Source organism: Triturus cristatus, chromosome 6 (assembly GCF_964204655.1).
Source record: "Triturus cristatus chromosome 6, aTriCri1.1, whole genome shotgun sequence".
Lineage (NCBI taxonomy): Eukaryota > Metazoa > Chordata > Amphibia > Caudata > Salamandridae > Triturus > Triturus cristatus.
This window is the reverse complement of record NC_140589.1, coordinates 898,221,315-898,245,135: the sequence shown is the minus strand read 5'-3', so window position 1 is coordinate 898,245,135 and position 23,821 is coordinate 898,221,315. Positions and strand designations below refer to the sequence as shown.

General features: G+C 44.2%; 1 protein-coding gene across 2 annotated transcripts in view; it reads left to right on the top strand.

The window, feature by feature from the left end:
• The window catches only part of SLC22A3 (solute carrier family 22 member 3), a 681,970-nt gene extending 658,555 nt beyond the window's left edge, over nucleotides 1–23,415 (top strand). For both annotated transcript variants that reach the window (XR_014963047.1, XM_085611548.1), the window contains one exon: nucleotides 22,580–23,415. Coding sequence is in view for 1 of the 2 variants with exons in the window: in XM_085611548.1 (XP_085467674.1) it covers nucleotides 22,580–22,634 (55 nt within the window). In the remaining variant the exon portion in view is untranslated. The remainder of the gene's footprint in view (nucleotides 1–22,579) is intronic.
• The last annotated feature ends 406 nt before the right edge of the window (nucleotides 23,416–23,821 follow it).

Genomic DNA, 23,821 nt, shown 5'->3' with positions numbered 1-23,821 from the left:
CACATATTTTTCAGTAATAACTTGCAATGCAGTCAGGTTATCTAAAGTTCCATGATTTTGTCTGAAACCTGTTTGCTCCATGGGAAGAATTTCATGTTCAGATACCCATTGATTCATTAAAGTAAGCACACATTTTGCGAAAACCTTACCAATGGCATCAAGCAAGGCGATTTGACGGTAATTTTGTGGTAGATCTCTTGGCCCTTTCTTATATAAAGGGACAATAATACTTCCTTTCCAGGAGGGGGGGACTGTTCCACTAGAAAAACAAAATTTAAACACTGGAAAGAGTATTTTACTCCAAAGTTCACTCTGGTGTTTTAATACTGAAATAGGGATTTTATCAGGACCCATCGCACCAGAGGAACGCATATTCTTAATTGCATATTCAATTTCCCTTTCCGTTGGACAGTCAAGTATATGTGAGACATTTTCCGATTCAGCATTAAAAACTTGAGAATTATTGTTACTGTACAACTTCTCGATATAATGAACCCACACCTGTTCCTCAATGGCAATAGGCGTAGGACTGGCTCTGGTTCCACAACCTTTGCCAATTAAGGACCAGAAAGTCTTGGGTTGGCCATTATAAGAAGCTTCCCTCAGTTGAATCCAGAGGGCATCTTCCTTAAAACGTTTTAAACGGGCCTTAAGTCTAACTCTTCTTCTCTTTAAGATAAACAACTTAGACTTAGCTTCTTGGGTAAAGGATAAAAATTGTCCCCTTACCACTTTGTTTATTTCTCTATTTATAGCCCGTAGAGGATGAGGGACTACGAAGGATTGTTTCACACCTGGTTTCTTTTTTGCGCTAGCAGTTACAGAATCTAAAAACTTAATAAAACTCAACAACTCTCTCCCTTCCCAGTGGGGTAAATTCTCAACAGCAAAATACAAAAGAGGCACCACATTTTCAACAGTACAAGTGTTCCAAAAACATTTCCCAGAACTGGAATCAAAATTCACAAAATCTGTATCCAGACTCCACGGATCCACTTTCTGAAGATTAACGGAGACAGAAAGCATCAATGCATTATGGTCACTAAGAATAGACTCAATGACCTTCATATCCTTTAGTAGGTGAAAACCGGCATAGTCTACCATGATAAAATCAATAATAGATTTTCCCTTATTAGATTTATGAGTATAAGCTGCCGGGGTGTCAGACGGAAGCCTCCCGTTTACTATTAAGCATCCAACTTTAAGTAAACCATCTAAAATAAGTTTACCTCTTTTGTTAGTTTTAATTTTAGAGGGAAACTGGGCAGATGGTATATTCAAAGACTCTTCCAATTGAATATTTCTAAACAACTCCGACCCACAGTTAGATATATTACAATTTAAGTCCCCAAACATTAACACATGCGGAGTTGGGGAGACATCCAACACTTTAGTTAAAAAAGTGAACAAAGTTTTTAAACCAGCATTAAAACTACAATTGGGGGGAATATAAATATTAACCACAATCAACAATCTATTAGGGCAATCCTCAAAAACCTCTTTTAGGGTTATTGCTTGAAACAGTTTCCCTGGATCTAGATAGTGTGAATAGTTCCATTGCAATCTATTAGATAACAAGCATGCTAACCCTCCCTTAGCATGGCCTCTTCTAGTGCTGGTTGCGCTGTATTCCAAAACACTTCCTGTTCTATGCTATGGCAAAGAGATCCATATAAAAACACCCCAGTTTAGAGAAGTTGACCTCCACCACTTTGGGGTGTAGTTCCCACTTGTGTGTCTCAAGCGATACGTGACTTAGTGAGTCTCTACAGGGAAGATTCCAAGTCACTGCCCCCACTACAAGAGGTGAATCCCCTCCCATCACAAGGCTGTGTGGGGTCATGGACCCTGTGATTATATAATGAATGGTGAGGATATTTTAAGACAGAATGAATGGTGGTCCCTGGGATAGAGGGGAAGGAGGTCTTAAAGGCAAGGTGGACCACCTGCAACTCCAGCATGTTTATCTGCTCCACTAAGGACCCCTGTCATGTCGCCCAGATTGGCAGCCTAGCAGTGAGGTATCCATACCCACAGTACCGACTGCCTATTGAGGTCTGGAGGAACAACCCACCAAAAAGTTGGATGGGTCCAACCACTAATGCAGATACGGATGAACTGACTCCAGATTCTGTCACTGAGCAAATCTAAACTAGCCAGTGGGAATTGGTTCTCCTCTGTGTACCTCCAGGATGACCATTTCTACCTACCAACCCTACCCACCCACTGGAGCTATCTAAGATTCAGAGTGGAGTCCAGTTCCATCAGTTCACACTCCTAGGTGTGGCGCCACGGCCAGGGCGACCGACTCCGGAATCTGGGGATCACGGTTCGATCCCCGGCGGCAGATTAGCCCAGCACCATGTGACTCTGGGCAGTAGCTTGCTTAATCTTCCTGAGGGCCCCCAGCGCCTAGAAATCCTTACGGGTGATTGTTCGCGCTTTACAAATGTGGATTACTATTTGTATTGATGACCACAAATGCATTTTATGTATTTTATTTTTAGACAGAAGTGCTGTCAGTTGTGGCAGCTTTACTATGATGGGCAGGAGTTCACGTTTTTTCCAAACGTTATGATTATTTGGTGAAAGGTGTGCCTACGGCATGGGTTGAAGCATACCTTCAGCAACAAAATGAGTCTCCTCCACTACTTGGGCTTTCCAATTAACATACAGAAATCACCTCCAACTCCCTTGCAGAGCTAATATTACTGAGGGCTGTGACTAGCACTGCTCCTATGAAGGCTTTTCCTCCTCCTAAGAGGAGAGATATTTTAGGTGTTTCTAACTCCAACACTCTCTGTTCTGAACGTCATATGCCTTCTAGGCACAATGGATTTTATCTGCCATGTGGCACCTACAGGATGCCTGCGGGCCCTCAGTGGTGCCTGAAAAAACAGGGGTTCAAAAATCAAGAGAGGCTTTCAGCTCGGGTACTTATATGGAACTAGTCCTGCCACATGCACAGCTTTGAGAGCCAAAGGTTGAAGATGGTTGTCAGACCAGTCTCCTTTTTGGGGGCCCAAAGTAAAGGGGATAAAATCCTTTGCCTCTTTCTTCCACATGAAATAAAAAAGCAGTGGACAGGGCTGCAGTCTGAGTAATTACAGGTAGCTGAGATTAAAATTCGAGCATTCCTTTCAGAACTTTGTTTATCTTTCTTCCAAAGGAACAACCTCTATAGCCTCTTTGTTCAGTAGAATACTAACTTTTCCCTCTAATATCTTATTGTGTACAGGAGAGCATGTCCTAGTGGAGAAAACAGTCTAAAAAGGAGGAAAGAAAGGATAGGTCATAGCCCTTGTACAGTAGCTGGGTGACCCAGAGATTGATAATGATAGTTTACCAATTGGTGTAAAAAATGGGTAACACACCACAGTCTTCCAGTGAGGTGGTAGAGGGGTGGACAGGCTAAGGCAGAAGAGCCAGAAGAGGATTGGGAAGAATGGATCTGCTGCTCTAGTTGATAACACCCCCTAGATAAGCCGTTCTTAACCTGTGGTCCAGGGACGCCAAATCAGATGGTCTGAGACTGCTTAGGAAATTAAATAATATGAAGAGCCTAATGAAAAGTATATAACAAAAGCGCAAAATGTTAAACCAAATATTTTAAAATGTTCAGCAAATGTGACGGAATATGAAATCGAAGGATATAACTTAAGTTGGTATCCTCAGATTGATTTGTGAAACAGTGCAAGTACATCAAACAGACTAAAGTATGGGCAATGGGTGACCTCAGTTGAATTTAGAAAATCCCCAACCTTCCCATTAAAATTAAAATAGATTTTTCTAATATTTGTGAGCTAAATAAAATGTCATCATTTCTATATGTGTTTGATGAATGCATGTTTCTATATTTTTCAATATTGCTTTGTAGTTCAAATCATTGAAATTGCATAGGCTTGGGGTACCTAGATTTCAATAGTTACTCAGTGAGGGGGTCCCCAGATTACAATAATGGTTCAGTGTGGGTCCCTGGATTCCAGTAAGGATTCAGTGGGGTCCACAGAAGTCACAAGATTAATAATTACTGACCTAGCTCCACCAATCCCAAAAGAAGTTCATCTTTTGAGTTGTTTTGTAAGGTTGACACTGCTGTAAGGCTGTGATCTGTGGCAGCTTCAAAAATACCTATATTGTGATGGAGCTGCCTCACTGGGGAGGCTAGGCCCAGAGAGTGAGCTGTAGCTGTGATGTTTTTAAGTCATTTCAAGAAGGCGTTAGTCTTTTCTCAAAACAGCTGCTCACCATAGAACTTCATGTTCATGGAGCTTGCTTCAACATCTCCAGACAGTGGATCCCATCCAAGCATGGCAGCAAAAAGTGATGGCAGTGTTCCTGCTTTGGAACACATTGTTTGTGGAATCCAGGCCACACTTCAGGATCAGTATGAATGCTCCAAAACCATTTCTGATAAAGTCATACATTGATTTTGTGTGTGGTCTGGAAGCAGATACGTTTTGCCAATTCACACAGGGCTTGCACATAGCAGCCCAAAGGGCATGTGGCATTCACCTTTGGCAGACTTACTATTTCTATGGTGAAGAAGTTGAGTAAAGACTTCAGTTCAGCACATCATTACATGCCATACCATATCACAGGCAGACCTGTCAAATCAACGCAGTCTATTTTGAGTTCCACACCTGCAAGAGTCCAGGGGGGGGTCTCAGGCATGCAGCAGTTGGTATGAGGTGCAGGTGTCATGACTTAAAGATATGGCATTGTACGCAGAATATCAAACGTTTGCTTCTTTGTGGTAACAGCCGCAATTAGTTCCCAGTTGAGGTAGAATTTGGCTTTAAACATTGACAGATTCAAGATGGTGGTCACTCTACTGGAAGCTATGGCAACTTCCCAATACAAGTCGCCGCCAAGTCTATTCCTAAGAGATCAGTTCCCGCTCAGGCACTTGCAAGGCAATGTTAGTAGGGGCATTCAGTCCACTATTTTTCAGCTGGCTTTTTGTCCCTTTTGCTATACTTTTATCCACAATATTTTGCAATGTAGATTGGATCATTATGGGAGAAAAAGTACAACAAAACTAGCACACTTTCCGAAGCAGATTTAGATCCACACAAGTTCATAATTTGTTTGTGAATTTCCAATTCTGCTTGGATTTTTTATCCTCCCTGTGTAGGGAAATGGACCACCTCAACAGCGTTGGATTCTCACCCCTCATCTGCATCAGCCATCTGAGGGGCCTGTGGTCTATCTGAACCCGGAAGTGAGTCCCAAACAAGTATGGCCTCAGCTTCTTCAGCGCCCAGACCACAGCAAATGCCTCATGCTCAATCGCACTCCACTTCTGTTCCAGTGGAAGTAACTTTCTACTAATGAAGGCCACAGGTTTGTCTGGGCCCTCTTCATTCAGCTGTGAGAGCACAGCTCCCACACCATGCTCTGAAGCATCTGTCTGCACAATTAATTCCCTTGCGAAGGTGGGCGCCTGAAGCACTGGCGCCATGTGCATGGCAAATTTCAGGGCATCAAAAGCCTTCTGGCAGGCGTCAGTCCAATTCACCTTCTTGTGCTGCCTCCTGGAAGTCAGCTCTGTCAAGGGGTCAGCAATGGTGCCATACCGCTTGACATATCTCCTGTAATACCCTGTGAGTCCTAAAAAGGCCCTCACCAATGTCTGGGTCTTGGGGGGTTCCCAAGCCGTAATGGTATCAATCTTGGGCTGTAGGGGCGCCAACTGGCCACTCCCTACCTAGTGCCCCAAGTACACCACAGAACCCTGCCCAATCTGGCACTTACTCACCTTGATCGTGAGGCCTGCCCTCATGCAGAGTCTTCAACACTTCCCAGAGGTGGTGCAGATGTTCCTCTCAAGTGGCTCTGAACACTGCGATGTCATCCAGGTAGGCGGCACTGAAATCCTCCAGTTAACACCTGGTTGACCAACCTCTGAAAGGTCGCAGGGGCATTCTTCAACCCAAAGGGTATCTCCGGTAATTGGCAATGCCCCTCTGGTGTGGAGAATGCTGACCTCTCCTTTGCCCCATCAGTTAAGGCAATTTGAGAGTACCCAGACTTTAATTCAAACATTCTGAGGTACCGGGAAGCTCCCAACCGATCGAAGAGCTCATCGGCTCTGGGGATGGGGTAAGCATCAGTCCTGGTGACCAAATTAAGCCCTCGGTGGTCCACACAGAACCGGAGTTCTGGTGTGGCACCTGGTGTGGCAGCCTTTGGGACCAAGACCACTGGGCTGGCCCAAAGGCTGTTTGAGGCATCAATCACCCCTAGCTCTAGCATCTTGGGGACCTCCTCCTTGATGCAAGTCTTGACTCTGTTAATATAGATATGCCTATTGTTTTAACTTGTAATGTGATTTTCATGCTTTTATGATTAATGATTTTAATCGAATAAAGCTGTACTTGACTTGACTTGACTCTGTCAGTCACTCTGTAAATGTTGTGCTTTACAGGAGGACTGTCCCCAGTGTCAACATCATTGACACACCACTGAGTGACACCAGGGGTCAGGGAGAACAGAGCAGCAAACTGTCCCAACAGTTGGCGACAGTCACTCTGCTGTTCAGGAGTGAGGGCGAGGGAGAGTGAAACACCGTCCACTGATCCATCATGCTCTTTTGCAGACAGGAGGTCTGGAAGAGACTCAGTCTCCTCTTAAATTCCAGCATCTGTTGCTAGCAGCATGCCCACTTCAGACCTCTCCAAGTGGGGCTTCAGGCGGTTCACATGCAGGACCCGCAAAGGGTTCCTAGGAGACTGCAAGTCCACCAAGTAGGTGACGTTGTTCTTGCGTTCCACCACCTCCAATGGTCCGGTCCACTTATCCTGGAGCACACAAGGCTCCACTGGGGCAATGAACCATACTTTATGTCCAGGCTGAAACGCGATCAGAGTGGCATTTCGATCATACCAATGTTTTATCTCCTACTGGCGCCTGAGTGAGTTGCCTGCAGCGCTTAGTCTGGTTTCTGAAGGCCAGCATGTAGCTATATACATCCTGGGGAGGTTTACTGGGAGCTGTCTCCAAGCCTTCTTTCACCAGACTCAGAGGTCCTCTTACAGGATGGCCATACAGCAGCTCAAAGGGACTGGACCCTAAGGATTTGTGGCACCTCTCTGTGAGCAAACAGAAGGCATGGTAAGAGGATGTCCCACTTACATCTCATAGGTTCACCAAGACCCATAATCATGCCCTTCAGGGTCCGGTTGAATCTCTCAACAAGCCCATTGCCTTGGGGGTGGTAAGGAGTGGTGAACTTGTATGTAACACCACACACCTGCCACAGGGACTTCACATACTTGGATATGAAGTTTGTATCACAGTCAGACACCACCTCTCTGGGGAACCCCAAACAGGAGAAAATCCCCATCAATGCACGACCCACCAGTCACAGTCTGGAGAGGGATGGATTCAGGGTACCGGGTGGCATGGTCCACAAAGACCAGAATGAACCTGTTACCCATGGCTTTCTTGGGATACAGAGGCCCCCCAATGGCAATGCCCTCCCTCTCAAAGGGGGTGCTGACCACAGGGAAAGGTTGGAGAGGAGCCTTACAATTCCTCCCACTCTTGCAATTTGCCTGGCGAGTCTGGCAAGATCTACAATGAGTATCAGAGTGCTTGCGCATCTGGGGCCAGTAAAAGTGGGTGACAAGCCTTTCAAAGGTCTTGTCTTGACACAAATGTCCTGCCAAAGGCACATCATGAGCCAGACCCAGTAGGAAGGCTCTGAAGCGCTGGGGTACCACCAGCACATGGGCTGACCCAGGCTCAGCAACCTTAGGCTCGCTATACGGAAGATAGATAATCAACAAAGGAGTGTATCAGTATAGTAACAAGATGTATGAGCAAGCATGCTAGTCATTGCAATAATATTATTACTTTTTGTAAAAAAACATTTGTTTTTTTATTTATGAAAGCCCTCACTCACCAACCTGGTTGGTGACATGCTTCATCATTGGGCCCCACCAGGAGTGGCCGAATGCCACCCTAGTGTGCTGCAACGCCAGTTTACTGCGGAGCTGGTATTACAAGTTCATATATTATCCCTAAAGGTTAGGGATAATATATGAACGGATAATATATGAACTTGTAATTCCAGTTCGTTATCCCACACATAATCATTTTATTCATGTCTGACTGGCAAAATTAATAAAAGTTCTTTTTTTGACACAATTGGGCATTTTCAAATCTCACCAAAATCACTTTCACTTTACACGTTTTTTACCAGCTCCGCAGTAAACTGGCGTTGCAGCACACTAGGGTGGCATTCAAGGCTTTCAAGGTACCTGAGACCCCGCCCCACCTCAAAGGGAACCGGTGCCACTTTGCAGAAGAACTCTGAATTGTCAGTGGCAACTACTGGGTAGAATGCATTGGGGGCCACAAGCTCTTCAGACACCAGCCGACAACTGACAGCTGTCACAATGGCTCTAGTGTCTCTCAGAGCCTCCACACTATGGCCATTGATGGTCACCCACTTCCTGTACTTCTTAGTGCTATCAGGCATATGAGCTCTTGGGACCATTTCACTGTCTCCTAAAGAGACATGGGACATCTCTGCGGGACCCCACCCATCTTGGGCACCCAACTCCTCCCCCAAGGCTACACTAGCCATCTGCTGGGGCGGTGCACCAGTGGGTGCGGTGGTAACCGGTTTGGGACACTTTGGCTTCCCCTGGAAGTGGCCCACCTGAACACAACAAAACAGGTCTTGGGACCGCTCTGAACAGGCTACCTGTCAGGACCCATGGTTTCTTCTCAGTGAGAGGCTGGGAACTCTTACCTTGGTTCCCTTGAGGAGTACTTTGGGGCCCTTTTTGGAACTCCTTCGCTTTAGCCTTGTCTCCCCCCACTCTTCTGCTGGGCTGGGGACCCTGCCCACCTTTGGCGGAGTCTCCTACACAACCTTTTTGAATTCTGGTGCTGATCCAGCGGTCTGCCTGCACAGCAAGCTTCCTGGGATCAGTCAGCTTACTGTCAATCAGGTGCTGGCATAGCTCTGGAAAACAATTATCTGACAAGTGCTCCCATGCAACCAAATCATGGAGCCCCTGCAAATCATTCACCTTGCTGCTCTTCACCCAACCATCCAGTGCTCTGCAAAAATAGGACACATATTCCACCCAGGTACTTGACTCCAGCTTCCTACAGTTTCTAAATTTCTGCCTGTAAAGCTCTGGGGTCAACCCATACATGGCTATCAAGGCTTCCTTCATGGGGGCATAGGACATCTGATCCTCAGTGGGCAAGTCCAGCAAGGTTGCCCTCCCTTCGCTGAAAAAGCGGCCCCACAACCCCGCTCCCCAATCTTTCTCAGGGACCCGGTGGGACCTCTTTGCCACTTCATAGGCCTTGAACCACTAACCAATGTCCTCACGCGTCATAAAATCCTTAATAACATCTTTGGGAATGTATACCTTTCCTTCCTTAGGCACTGGCTTTGTGCTGCCACCAGAGGGATTGATCTCTTAACTCTTTGCATTCAGATCCAACTCCCTCAACCCTCTCTCATGCTCTAAAAACATCCTCTTCCTCCATGGCCATTTTCTGCTTTTCCAACTCCAACTTCTTATTTTCTATGTCACCCCCCTTCCCCAGCCTGAGCTTAGCAAGCTCCCTCTCATGCACCCTATCTCTCTCTCTGTCCTCCAACTCCTCTGGAGACAGACCCCTTTGAGAAACACTGCTGCCATCCACAGAAGGTACCCTCCCTCCTGGCTGATTTAATTGCCCCTCCTGTTGCTCATCCACATTCTCTGCCTCCACCACAGGCTCCTCATCCTAACCACTGGCATTTCTGGATTCCAACCAGGCCCTCAGAGTATTTTGGTATTTATCCTTCCTGGCGAGGCTTTCACAGAAACTTTTAATTTTTTTGCAGATAGCTTTCAGTTGAGACACAGTGTAGGTTTCCACCCTATCTTTCTCAAATTCGACATCAAGGAATGCAATGGAGGCTAGCATGGTCATGATGACAAAATTGGCAGTTCTTTACTTTGCAGAAAAAACAATCCGGGCAAAAAGGTTCAGTAAAGGTATGTGGTCATGTAATGGTCTGCACTATGCTAGTAGTGTACACCAATCACTGTATGTAAATCACAAATGCAAGTCCAGATCCTCACCGCTGACCACCAATGTTAGAAATGGGGGTCTGTAGTTGGCAGGGGTAGGTACCTTTGTCCAAATAGGGACCCTTGCTTCTAGTCAGTGTAAGGGAGATACATTCCGAAAGAAAAAACCTGCTCACCTCCTTGGTAGCTTAGCATGAGCGGACAGGCTTATCTCAGAGGCAGTGTGTAAAGCATTTGTGAACACATACAGTAATACAGTGAAAACACTGCAAATTGGCACTGAACAGCAGTGGCAAAGTGCTCAAAGCATCTAGATCAGCAAAACGAAGTCCAACACACAGCAAAAACACAGGAGCAAAAGTAAAAAATGCAGAGGAGATCCACGCCAATGGTGCGAGGTCTAATACTGATCAAGTGAATTGTGGTTTTCTGTGGATCCAGTTAAGTTTCAATATGTTTTAGATTATTATGGGACATTTTGCTTTGTGCCCTTAACAGTTTAACCCAAAATCTGACCAAGGTAGGTGATTGGATTAACTGCCTCCTGGTCCTGCCTTGGCTTTCGCAACGTTAACAAGTTTACCGTATGACACGAGCAACCTCTTTCGACTAGTAGCTATCCTGGTACCTTAGGACCACAAGATAGCACCTCTGTTTTTACCTAGTCCTTGGGCCCATCTCTAATTAAATTGATAGGTTTCAGGTTCCAGAGCCTATTTCAAGTCACCTTTCACATATTAGACTCACCATTTAACTGCCCAATTGCATTCATCATTACGGCATCTTCAGATCAAAAGATCTCCGAAAAATCAGCCCCAAGGCCCATCAGGCATTGCAGCGCCGGCCAGTCAAGGAGTGCACAATGATGAAACATGACACCCTAACAGGTGTGTGAGGGCATTAAGATCTGAAATACAGATCTCCTAGCGACAGGTACCCTAGCCACATACCGCAACTACTTACGTCGATTTGGCAGAGGAACTACTCCCACCTTTTGATTATTATTATATTGGCTTGCACAAATCCATTAGTAACCAAGAACTGTTGTCTATTTGCAGTCTTATGATGGTTTTATGTCTTTTTTTCGATGATGTTTGAACATCCCGTTCTTGAATATTCCATTGAGGTGTGTGATATTCGTCAAATATGAATGAATGTTTTGACATATCTGACTGTTTTGCACCAATTGGCTTCTGAAACAATCAGTTGAAAGAACTCACATGGCTCTTTCGTAGGGGGATAAGAGATGAGATAAAGGACAAGTTACTTTGATCCAGGCATCAAACTTATTTCCCTTTGTGGGTTGAAAATCAATTAAAAGACTGTTAAATCAGTGTTAAATCAATTAAATAAACTTTTGAGTACGTTACTTAAAGGCACTATGGAAATTTCAGATTTTCCAGATAACAAACAGGGCGTAGCTTGGCCAGTAAGATTAGGGGGGGTGAGCTTCAGGTTTTCCAACAACCATGCTGGCATATCATGTGAAAGTACATTATAATAGAAGCAGTGCAAAAGGGAAGTTTAAGTGATGGTGTAAAGGAAGCAGAGTACAGACTGTAGGGGGCAATTAAAACACAATATATTTGTTTAAATAACCAATAAATATAAAACATAGACGAGAGACAGTGAGTGTGTGTGTGTATTTTTTTGTTTGTGTGTATGTAAAAAGCCCTGGTGAATTCTGACAGACTCCTCAGCATACCTGACTGAAAACACCTGTACCCAACTATCTTACTAGAGAATAGAATTATTAGGGTGTGTGTAGCACCCCCTCTGAAGCTGCACCTCTGATAACACAGCCTTTGATAAAGGTTGCCTCGTAAAAACGCCTACACAAGTGAGGACTGTGAGCAGCCCTGTATGAAGAAGGACTATTATATGGTGATGTTGGTTAGACTTCACCATGCAATACTATCACAAACTCCAAAGATGGTCCTTGGATTCACACTAATAAATCCTTAGCTCATTCCTGGTAGAGTGGCAAATAGCAGTCAGGCTTTACGAGAGGAACATGTAGTAAGCATTTCCGAGTACCAACATGGACGATAAGTAATTGACACAACTCAATAGAAATCCAACACCAATTTATTAAAATAATGTTTATTTTTATCTTAATTTAGACACCAAAATAAACAAATTAGCATACATATAACCAGAGTTATGGATTTTAGAAGAAAACATAAATCACAGCAGCAATTCAATACTGCAATACTTTGGCATTGCGGTCACTTATAACAAGCTTTTCAAAGCAATAGGTCTCGCAGTTTAGAAACTTTGACCTATTGATATTGTAAATGACAATGCCTTTTATTATTGCAGGTTTTTTAAACACAAATAAAAGACATTGTCATTTACAATGCCAAGAGCTCAAATTCTAGCAATCGCGATCCATTGCAAATGCTTCTTGATTGTACCGTAGGTACAGATAATGTAGTGTGAGAGGGGAGGGCAGAAGGCTTTATTGATTTCTTTCACATCTTCTAAGTTGGTAGATCTGCTCACTGCACAGCAGGTTAAAACCCACTGCCATGTTGTAGTTGGGTTTGTGGCCCTGAGGTATATTAGATTTGGGCGCAGTGTTGTAAATAGTGTGTTCTTTATGTTTTGCGTTATGGGTGTCACACCACCTTAATGCCTCACAAACTCCATCACTAATAACCCACTGTGATTACAAGGCACTGGAAATAAGGGGTAGTCCTAAAGCATAGTTAGATATGTGAGTGCACGCCTCGGAACCCTCCGGCAGGCTACATTAATTAGTTGTCTAACTATTGCTTATTCGTTTTCTGTTTTCACAGACTCTAGATTTTATGTCTTGCTCCTGTACATTCCTTTACTCTACTTTTCAACTGCTGAGTGAACTCTTGCATTTCCTGCCCCTCTGAATTTGAAGTAGTTTGGGTAAAGGCTGCTCCAAGCCCTCTTCCCGCTGGCTGAGAGGTAATTGTTGGCATTCCGTTTTCACCGAGCTCGTCGCTCTGGCTCACATGCTTTCAGGGTCAGATAACCATGTTAACAGAAGCCAGGGTGATTTGTTTCCAGCTTGAGAGCAAATGTGCAATGATTTTACATTTCGTTACTAAGTAACAGGGCGCCTTACGTCCAATTACAAGATAACACGGTTGAAGCTGGCAGTCAATGAGGGCTGATATATAGATGTGACTACAAGGACGCTGGACTTATGAAAAGCCAGGAAAAGAGTGCTAGGTGCATGGGTGCAGAGATACTGGGAAGAAAAAAAAGGTAAACGAATGGAAGGTGGAAAATAATATAATGTAAAAGCAAAAATATGATAGGAAAGAATTCAGAAGGTCGAAAGATAAGAGACGAAAGAAAAGACGAGGGTGAAGGCAAACAAGATCATGTGATGGTGATGAAAGTAAATCACATTATAAGAAAGTGAAGACACAATTCAAGAAAGGGCAAACAGGAACCAGTGAAATAAGATACGAAAAAGGACAAGTGGCGGGAGGAGGCTGCAGGCAGCCGCCGCCATTGGTGATTCTATGCCCATGTAAAAACTCATTAAAGAAAGTAGTGCCCACAGACTTAAGAACACATACCATGTAACAAACGAAGTAAAGGGGCCAGTCGCCATGGGAGGTAACAGATGAAGACAAGGCGGTACTAAGGAGGGACTAACAAGCCTATTAAGGAATCAGAAGCCAGCATTTACGAAGGACAAAGACACAAGCCAATGAAAAATATGGGTGGAGAGTGGGCAGGGCTTTCATTCCAAACTCCACTACAACAAGTATCGTAGCGCATGCGCACTTACTTAGGCTCGACCTATAAAGTGGTAGTGACAATCGGTCACTTGCAGTTAGAGTTGCGTAGAACCCACTGGAGATAAAGAAGATGCAGACGAGGCCATGGCAGACCCTTGAATTTTTCCTGGCACGTAGCACCTGGGTGCAGAGTTGTCCTTGCTGTCCTTGGTGCTGAACAGGAGCTGCAGGGGTGCTACTTTTACCACTTAGACGGTGCAGGGAAAATGGATGCAAAATCTTGACAAAAGAGCCACATCTGGGGTCAGTTGAAGGTGTTTCGGAGTTCCCTCTTGATGCAGCATCGAGTGCAGAGGTCGGTTGCTGAACTGGCAAACAACAAGCCTTGGCAACGGTAAACACAGCAGACGAATACTTCGACATCCAGCGGTCCCGGGGAACACAGTAGCGGCTTGAAACTTTGTAGAAGGCAGGACTACAGATCCCACAATGCCTAAACCATCTGGATTTTGGCAATCTCTCAGAGGGCCCGATGGTCAGCATTGTTTAACCTGCAGTTTGCAAGGGACTAGTATCACTAGTCAAGGCGAGTCTGAGGGTGCTTCAGGCTCTCACAGGGGTCACTCTGTCTGGGGGAACTGAGAGTTGGCCTAGGATGAGACATGATCTGGCAGTTCAAGGATCATTACCACAGGGACAGAGTATCCCTCTTTTGGTTTGTGCAAGTCCTGGTGCCGCAGACACAGGTCCCTCTTTATCCTCTTCGATGCAAGTTGATTCGGAACTGAGGTTCTGGTGTCACAATTTGCCCTTTAATCCTAGATTTAAGAGGTTTAGGGATGTGTGTCCAAGTAGCCAATGGGCTACTTACCCCAGCGGCTAATCCGCCCATGAGGTGAATTCATCTGGGGGTGTAGGTCATCTTTTCTGCCAAAAACCCACTATTTCTATGACTTTCAAAAATGGCAGAAGTCTTCTTTAGCAGTACAGACCAGGCTGCCACCCGAGAGATGTGGCTAGGCATTTGATGGTGTACACCTCCTGCATACCTAATTTACCGCCTGTCTGGGGACAAATGTTCCCGGGGCAGGGGGAGGGTTGTTTTCCTTCAGAGTTATGTCTTGTCTATTAGTTCACTAATGGCACTGTCACCGGGGTGGGAGGGGGCAGAATGGTTTTTAGATCATGTTTAAAACTATGGGGCAGATTTACCCGCCCCTTGCGACACATTTTCGCTGCCGTTGCGTCACTTCTGTGACGCAGCGGCGACGTAAACCATGCGCCACATTGCGACTTATTTACAACGTGACGCATCTAGGGAGATGCGTCACGTTGTAAAGCCCTGCGCACACATTAAACCTGCATCAGGTTTAATGTATGCAGGGTGGGCGTTCCGTCGCAAGGAAGCCCCGTAAAAGTGACGCAGATTTCATTGAGTCACTTTTACGTCCATGCTGCGTCAAAACCCTGCGCCTGCTTGAAGCAGGCGTAAGGAGTGATGCAGCATGTTAGGCATAGGGCGCCCCTGAGCATTGCTGGAGTTGCGTCGCGCTTGCAGCATGACTCCAGCAATGTGCAGCCCTTACGCCATCAGATGCGACACGCATCTGTCTATCCCTGCGCCACGGTGCGCCACATTGTAAATGCAACGCATCCATGGTGGCGCAAGGGTAGAATTCAGCTGCAGTCTGTGAAGGGAGTTCCGTGGGGTGGAAAGGAGGGGCGGGGGAGGGGCAGGGAGGGGGGTACTAAACACCGGAATATGGATAATTGGAGGTAAGTAAACAATTAAATCAATAGAAAGAATTTCGTAGCGCGCGCTGCATCACAAAATGCGATGCAGCGCGCGCTACGAAATTTGTTTACTTACAGTACCAGTGCACTGAAGACTAGCAGTCTTCAGTGCACTGTCAGAGTAAATGAACAGCATCTAGTAGTCCAAATGGGTAAAAGATTAGGGAACATCTGCAAAAAACCCTGTTTTTTACAAGACCCTTATCCGAAAATGGAAAGGAGCACCAGCCAAAGGCTAATTTGTGCTTATGGTTTTGGAGGACGCCTTTTAACTGCCTCTCCAAAAAGATCTTTGAAGCACCTTCTTGATCCCTACTGCATTGTGTGGCTGATTTAAATGGCTGAAATGAAGATGGGAGAGTATTGGCTTCCTATTCAATGAATAGTACAGATGATAATCTGCTCCTTTTACCAATTGTAATAAGAACCGAAGGGAGAAGGGTAATTAATACATCTGCCTTGCTGGCTAATGGGACAACTGGAATGTGCAATTACTTTAGAATGTCATTCCTCAAGGCCCAATTCTGATCAATAAAGAAGTTTTCTGACGTGATTAGAACTGTTGAAAGTTCATCTTTGTTGTGTGGACCAATATATGAATGTGCTTAGTTTTTACATGTGTGGAGACCATATTGAGGAGAAAATCTTTATGCCAAATGGTTGTTGCCTGTCAAGAGTTAACTGGGGGAAGAGAGGGACCATTTAAAAGTCTCTTTATAGGCCAGAGCCAACAATAATGTTGCCTCCATGCATCCAAAGGCCATTCAGTAATTGTAAACCTTAGTAGGCGTATATCTACAGACCTTGATCAAGCCCCTGACACCATGCATATGTAATGGGGCATCGGAATTAGAGGTCTGTTTGCAATAACATTAGCAAAAGGAAACCCAATTCCTTATGGCCTTAAATTTGAATTAATCTCCTGCCAAGGTTTATTATTATATTTTAAAGAATTTGGTGAAAACAGAAGGTGAGCTTCTGGCAAGCATCAATTAAGGTTCATAAAAACAATTACACCATCATGCCAGGCAACACATTATAGAGGCAAGTATCATGCCTAATTAAGACGATGGAGTTTTGTGGCATCACCTACTGACCCTGGAGTGATATTGCTAGAAGATGTTTCCTGATCCAGTCTGGTGCCTAGGTATGTTCATAAGAATCTGCATGAATATGTATTAGAAAGTGGCTCAGCCTTTGAAAGGTAGGTTAGCTTTGTAACTGGCTTGTTCTATGTACCATGAATGCTAAACCTTAGAAGTCACCACAGCTGTAGTCTGTAAGAAGGGGACAAACCTCCAACTACACATCATATAGGGGTTATTGCTTAGTTTCCCCCATGCCTTAGAATTAACTAGCACTATGTGCCAATGATAGCCTATGGAAGCAGTAGACTGAGACCTAAGCACGACTTGAGGCTCAGCGCGATGTAGCAAGGGTTTGATACACCACGCAGGTTTGTCCTATTAAAAGATTTTACCTTCTGACTTAGACTTATAGAGCTCAATATTTTCCAGCGGGGTAAGCCTGCTACTGTATTTGAGGAAGATACATTGAAATTCGACACCTTTCCTGCAACGTCCCCCTGAATGACACTGGAGGTCTTGGAAGTTCAAAACATTTCTAAGTTCACAGTTTCTAGGAGCAGCTCCTCTGGGACACTTCTATGGATTCTTTCAGCAGCACTTAGAGTAGAGGACTCACTCCAGCAGAGGCCACCAGCAAGGTTCATTCTGAGTCCAGTTAGCACTGGTCAACCAGTCAGTTAAGGAAAAATGCTTCTTGCAACTTGGTGTGTCACCGTACCCACATAGGAGGTCAGCCAACTGTCCACTTCTATGTCCTGATTACAGAGGGAGCTAGTCCAGCCCTTCAGGACTCGTCTTAGCCCACAGGCAGAAAGTACAGTCCTCTTCTGATCTTTCACGGGCCCAGAAAGTTTCCTGATGAGTGTTCCTTGGGGTGCCATACATGTGGTTGGCACTAGCCAGTGAGTGGGGGTATCTCCTGGACACTCCTTAGCCAATGGGGTAAAGGTTTCAGGGCCAACCTTACCCACTTTACAGAGCTTTTGTGTCCACCCTCTGGTGTGGCAAGGGAAATGAGCAGTCCCTCTCCCATGTCCACTAGAAAGCAGTTCTGAGAACAACTTCCCTCTTACTGGGTTTGGTGCCAGCTTGGCTGCTGTGGTTCTTAGGGACAAAGGCTTTCCATTTTTCAGGTCTCCTCTAAAACTAAACTATAGATGGGTACACTTCACCTCAATCCCTTTCAAGTTAATGGAGGCCCTGGGCCCACCGACCTGTACTTCCTGACCTAATAGGGATAAAATGGCCACACCCAGTCCATTCTGTTACCAGGCCTAAGCCATTATTATGCTCTGGAGCAGTTTTCACATCTCATTAAGGTCATACATGACTGTGCAAGTGCTAACAGGCAAATTAGTCTCTGGGAGCTTCAGGGCAGGAAGGGGTAGCTTTCGAAAAGCTACTGTCCCCAAATATTTCTTAAAATCACAACTTCACCAAGGATTTGGACTTTTAATAAATATGAAATATAATCCTTGAATTACAATTTTAGCCATGTCCTGTTAAAAGCTTCAGATTCAAGTTTATCTGTACTTTATTTTTTCCAGCATCATGTTATCGCCCTGACAGTGAAAGTAGCTTTAGTGGTTGAGTCATTGGAGGAAGAGGCCAACTTTGATTTTGCACATTTTCACTTGTTTATATCAGGCACGCTACCCTGTAGGCGCCACGGTGTGCTTAGAGGTGACTTCATATTTAAAAGAAGGTTCTCCCACCTGTAAAAAGGGTTATATGGACAGGTTTGACTGCAGGATTTCTACTGCTGCAGTCAAGCTACACATGGTAGGCTTGAAGACGTGTTACAGGCCAACCCTGTGGATGGCACCATGGGTTCTGCAGTCCACAGGTGGCATTTACTTTCAGGCCCTGAGTGCATTTCCTACATCATATACTTGAGACTTATTGGCAAATTAAAATGGTCAATCAGGGGTAAGACAATTTAACCATGCTTAAAGGGGAGCATAGGCACTTTACTCCTGTTTAGCAGAGGTAAATTGCACCAAGTTAAAAAACAAACATTAAAAATAGGGTCTAAATTACGCTAATCCACAGTCAATGTAGTCAACTTGGAACATGAAAAACCAACAAGTGATAATGGTGGACAATTGGACTACTGGTAATTACTGTGGCCAGTATTCTTCAGTACAGTGTAAATAACAAGGGGACCCGATCGGGTAGCTTTGGACCTCGGGTGATTACTTATTTTTAATGAACAAAGGTCCTTAGCTTAAGGATAAATAAATCAAACATAACGACATAGACTTCAATGAGAGCTATGGACAGTCTTCCAATGTCCAGCCGGACAGAGGAACATTTATTTAGAGCAATGCAAAAAAGATTTAGACAAAGTAATAGACAACAAGAAAGGTGAAACAAGGGCACAGTCCTGTACCGAGCTTTACAAGAGGAAGAGTGAGAGGGAAACGAAATAGCAGGCAAAAATTTCAGGAGCAAGTGGTGACTTACAGTACAGTACAATCTAAGTGTAAGCTCTGACCAGCAGTAACCACAATAAAATGTACACAATGGAGAAATTGTGGTACTGTTAGAAAAGTCGACGTTTCGATCCCTAGCTCCTAATGCAATGGGATCATCCTCAGGACTAAATAATAAACAATTGCCTGATTTGAGTTGGACGCCTGTGGGATTGAAACAGGAGAAAAAGAGGGAAAGAAAAACATAATAGGGTCCACCATTAATTTCTAAGGTAGCGTGTCAGCATCATTACAAGTTGTGAAGAGCATATGTATGGTATGTGACTGAGAAAGTGATTTCATAGGCAAAAAGTGAAATGACTGGGGCACAGTGAAACATGCAGTAGCGATCGAGTGCACGAATTGCATCAGTTGCCAAGCAAGGTGAAGAGCCTCAAGAACGAAGGTGAAATTTCTTACATAGGGCTATAACAAGATTTCTCATAGGCGGCAGGCGAAATTAAGGTTGGCAAGATAGTACTACCACGTATCGTGTGCAATTTTAAAGACTGATCAGATAATGGGAGAGCGATGTGTATTTAGGTCGTCATGCCCTGTTAGAACATGTCGACTGAGGCTTACGGGGAGGACACGGAGTTAAGAAACTGATCAATTAAGCAAGTGAGGGTGGCGGCGCAATTGTGGGATATAAACGGATCGAGGTGGTGTGTTTGGGGGGATATGGAGCCTTTGATTGCGAACGGCACAATGAAGGTATTGCCGGCGCAAGTGTGGGATATAGAGTGATTGAGGGATGTGAAGCGATTAGTTACGAGCGGCGCAGTGAAAGTGTAGTCAGCTTACTGATTGCGGGAAAAGGCTGACCTTATGATGTGGCTCGTGGTGTGCCAAACACGGGAATAGTGGCACTTGGTGATGTATTGCAACACCTGGGAAAAACGGAAACTTGTTAGGGTGAGCGGAAACATTCATGAGCCAATTCCTATGGGGTAAAGGATAACGGAGGCAAGGGGTGGGTTACCTTATATTAGGGTTAGATGATCGTGATCTGGGAGGTAGAGATCATGTTTGGGTGCCCGGATGGGCAGGCCGTCTTCTAGAATAACGCAGGATAAAAGGCAGCAGGCGATGGCTGCTGGTGTATGACGAGCTGTGGGATTCAGAGAGGGCGTTAGTTTGGGGTTACCGATGGCAAGGGTTATGCCTGGTGTATAGCAATCCGTCTCGATGGCTTACCTCATTAGAGTCTCATCAAGACGAGGGGAGGCGTACGGTCTTACGTTCCTTAAAGCATGATAGCTGGAATGGGTTAGGGAACCGTGCATGTTGTATATGTAGGAACGACCGCCTCTAACATGTATGGAAATAGAGGAGGGACTACGCAAGCAGTATCTGTGTAGGCGCCGATGTAGGGGCCATTTTGGAATGGGGCGCTTGAATGGCAGACATCTTGGAGTGGTGAAAAGAATTGTCGCCGGGTGCTTAGTTGAAGGGGATTCGTCGTGAGTGCAATAGTACCTATGTGCTTAATTCATTGGGTGTCAAGAAAACATTTCTATATATAATCTTATTATGTACATATTTACAGGTTGGTTATGCGAGAGCAGTTCATACAGTAAAAATAACAATTAATTTATATTTTATCAGTATCAGTACCGGTAGAAACTGAATTAACTTTTGGTCTGATTTCAATAATTAGGTGCTTAAAGTAGGGTTGTACAGTCATCTGATCTCTTGATCTTATTTTGTGCATATTTACAATTTGGTTAATACAAAGACAATTTATACCATGGAAATGAGTAGCATTACATTAATATTTTACAGTGTCAGTGAAAGTGGAAACTGAATTAACTTGTGTCCGATTTCTGTAAAGAGCCTAGAGTAGGGTTGTCCAGTCCTCTGTTCTATTGAGCCCGTTACGGATTGAGTCAAAGAGGATAATTGATTTTGATTCCTCTCTGTTGAGTAATTGGGCTATGTTGCCACCTCTTTGGGGCAATTTCAGGACTTTGAGAACTGTGACTGTGCCATACCGTTGTGACCCACTGAGTTCTTTCCAACAGAAAGCATGTTGCAGTATCAGGAATATTCATAACTCATGTGGCTTACTTTTCCCTCCAGGTGGACTGCTACTTTTGGGCCAGGGGACAGGCTGATTTGAAACAATCTAATCAATACATTTAGCAATATTACATGCTAGTATATCTATTCCAATCCATTACAGATGAGCACCAAACAGAATGGCACATGAGGGTAATGGGCCTGGCTTGTAAGTGCAGCAAACGTGCAAAGCGATCAGAGGGAATGGCATGCTCACTGTCCGGAAGTAGCATTCCAGGAGAGTGTAATATCATGGATGTAGTGAATTGTTGAGTGCATGTATTACCCCCACCACCACATTATGTGTACTTCACTGAATAACACAGAGGGGCATAGTTACAAGAAAAGTGACAGAGTGCGGCGTTAGCCTTCTTGGTTTAAAGCCGCGCTCCGCCACTTTTGAAACTCAGGGCTGCACTGTATTTACAACAATATGGTGCAGCCCCGCGTGTCCACCTGCGCAATGCAGCACATATAGAAACAGCAAAAATGAGGAGAAATAAAGCATTTCTCCTCGTTGCGCCATGTTCAGACCATGTGTTTTTTTGGTCTTAATATTGGCACTGCCCCATATTTATGCCATCCTTGTAAATATTGGGCAGCGTCCAAATCAATGGATGTTGCGGCAGAATGCCCACCGAAACACCTGCTGCACCCCCCTTTCACGCGAAATATAGCACTCCGCTGGTCTGCGGGGTGGCAAAGTTTTTAGGCCGTGCATGGAATAAGCACCAAAAAATACTAAAGGAAACTTTTCTGGAGTGATATTGCCATATTGCCAAATTGGAATTATCAGGATGTTCTGTTTTACTGTTTTATCCCTATGAATTTTTACCTATTTTGTGACACAATGTTTCTAGATGGATACATTTATCTAATAATTTTAAATCTATAATCAATTTTTTTTATAGTTTTTGTGTTTTGTATGTACAGATGTAGAATGCTTTCATGGTATTTTTTTTTATCGAATAAAGCAACTTTTAACTTAACTAGCCTTATTTACAAGAAGGTGTCAAGTAGCTTAACAATGCCTTGTAAATAAGGCAAAGTCCCTTTCACCACAGGATTGTCTAAAAAAGGGAGGTTCCTGTGGCGATAAGGGCTTGTAAATATGCCCCAGGGTCTTAACTGCTCTGAGTAACACAGCCCTAACTTCACAGCAAGCCACCATGATTCTGATGTGAGGCTCTTAGCAGGATCCACACTCGAGTATTAGAGTATACTGGAATATGGATGCTCTTGGTCATACTTAGCTCCTTCTCTTCTTTCGTCAATATTTGTGTATTTACTAGCTCGTATTTGTGAAAAACTGACGAACATTATGCAATACAAATCTCACGAAAAAAGAACATATGGCTAACTATTTTTTCTTGTTTCAGACCACTGAATTGGCAACAACTGAAGAAGACAAAAACAGTTTCCACAGACCCTTGATTTCTTAGGCAGAAAACTAAGGAGGGACATTCAGTTGCTGTCTATCCGGGGCTCCACTATGCGCATTGTGTTGCCACTGAAAGAGCCATTGAAACATTCACACAATTAAGAAAAAAACATATTAATGGAAGAATATGTCATAAGGACCCACATAAATACAGTCAATACATTTTGGACTTTTTAAAATTATATGGGGAACATGGAGCATCATTCAGATATAAGAATATTGTACAAAATATGTTATTACAGCAAGAATGAGTGAGAGTCTGGAGTAACCTGGTAACTGTGCTGCACCAGTGGAAGTCATCTTCAAGAAAGGAATGGCTGACATTGTATTGGTTTGAAAGTCAGAAGTATTATACACAAGTCAACTTCTTTGGCATCTGTAGAGTGAAAAGGTTTTCACCAACACTGCTACCATACAGAGCAGGTACAGTAATCACCTTTGACAGCATGCAGGCGGGTGCAGCAGTCAGCAGCAGGTGCAATGTAGAAACACACAGAGCCGGCACAGGTAAAAGAAATGAAATGTTCCTTTGCGACAAAATGTGTTCCTCCCAGAAGTTGGGTCTAATCTAAGAAGAAGCCCTTCAGGTTCAATGAACTGCCACTACCTAGGATGGACTTACTTTGTACAGTAAAAACAACGCATTTTAAGACATGCTATGGGGTGAGCAAAAAAAACCCTGTAAACTGTATGCATATTTTATTTGAAAATATATTTGTAAGGTATTATGCACGTCCTCCTGTTCAATGTATTTTCTTTAAAGCTTTTAAAGCCATGTGGTGTCTGTATATTGCTAGGGCAACGCCGGCGGCTTCTTTTTCGGTCTTCTGTGGGTGCATTTAGATGAAAAAGCTTACGTGGAATTTAAGATGCGAAATATGCAAATCCTAATAATTGACAGTTGTAGAAGATCAAACTTCTGCCTTTCACTCATGCACAGTGCACAGAACAGTGCGACGCTCCCTCACGCACAATACATGCGTGGCATCAGTGTTGTTCCCTCAGGCAAAATTCACAGCATGAGCATCAATGCCCTATTACTTACCGGTCCATTACTCCATGTCCCGTTGTCCTTGTCCCATTCCTCACTAAATGGAGATGACCATCTCCACAACAGAAAAAAAGAACAGGAGAATGCTTGGACACCTAACCCCACCCCCTCCCACTGGGAATACATAAG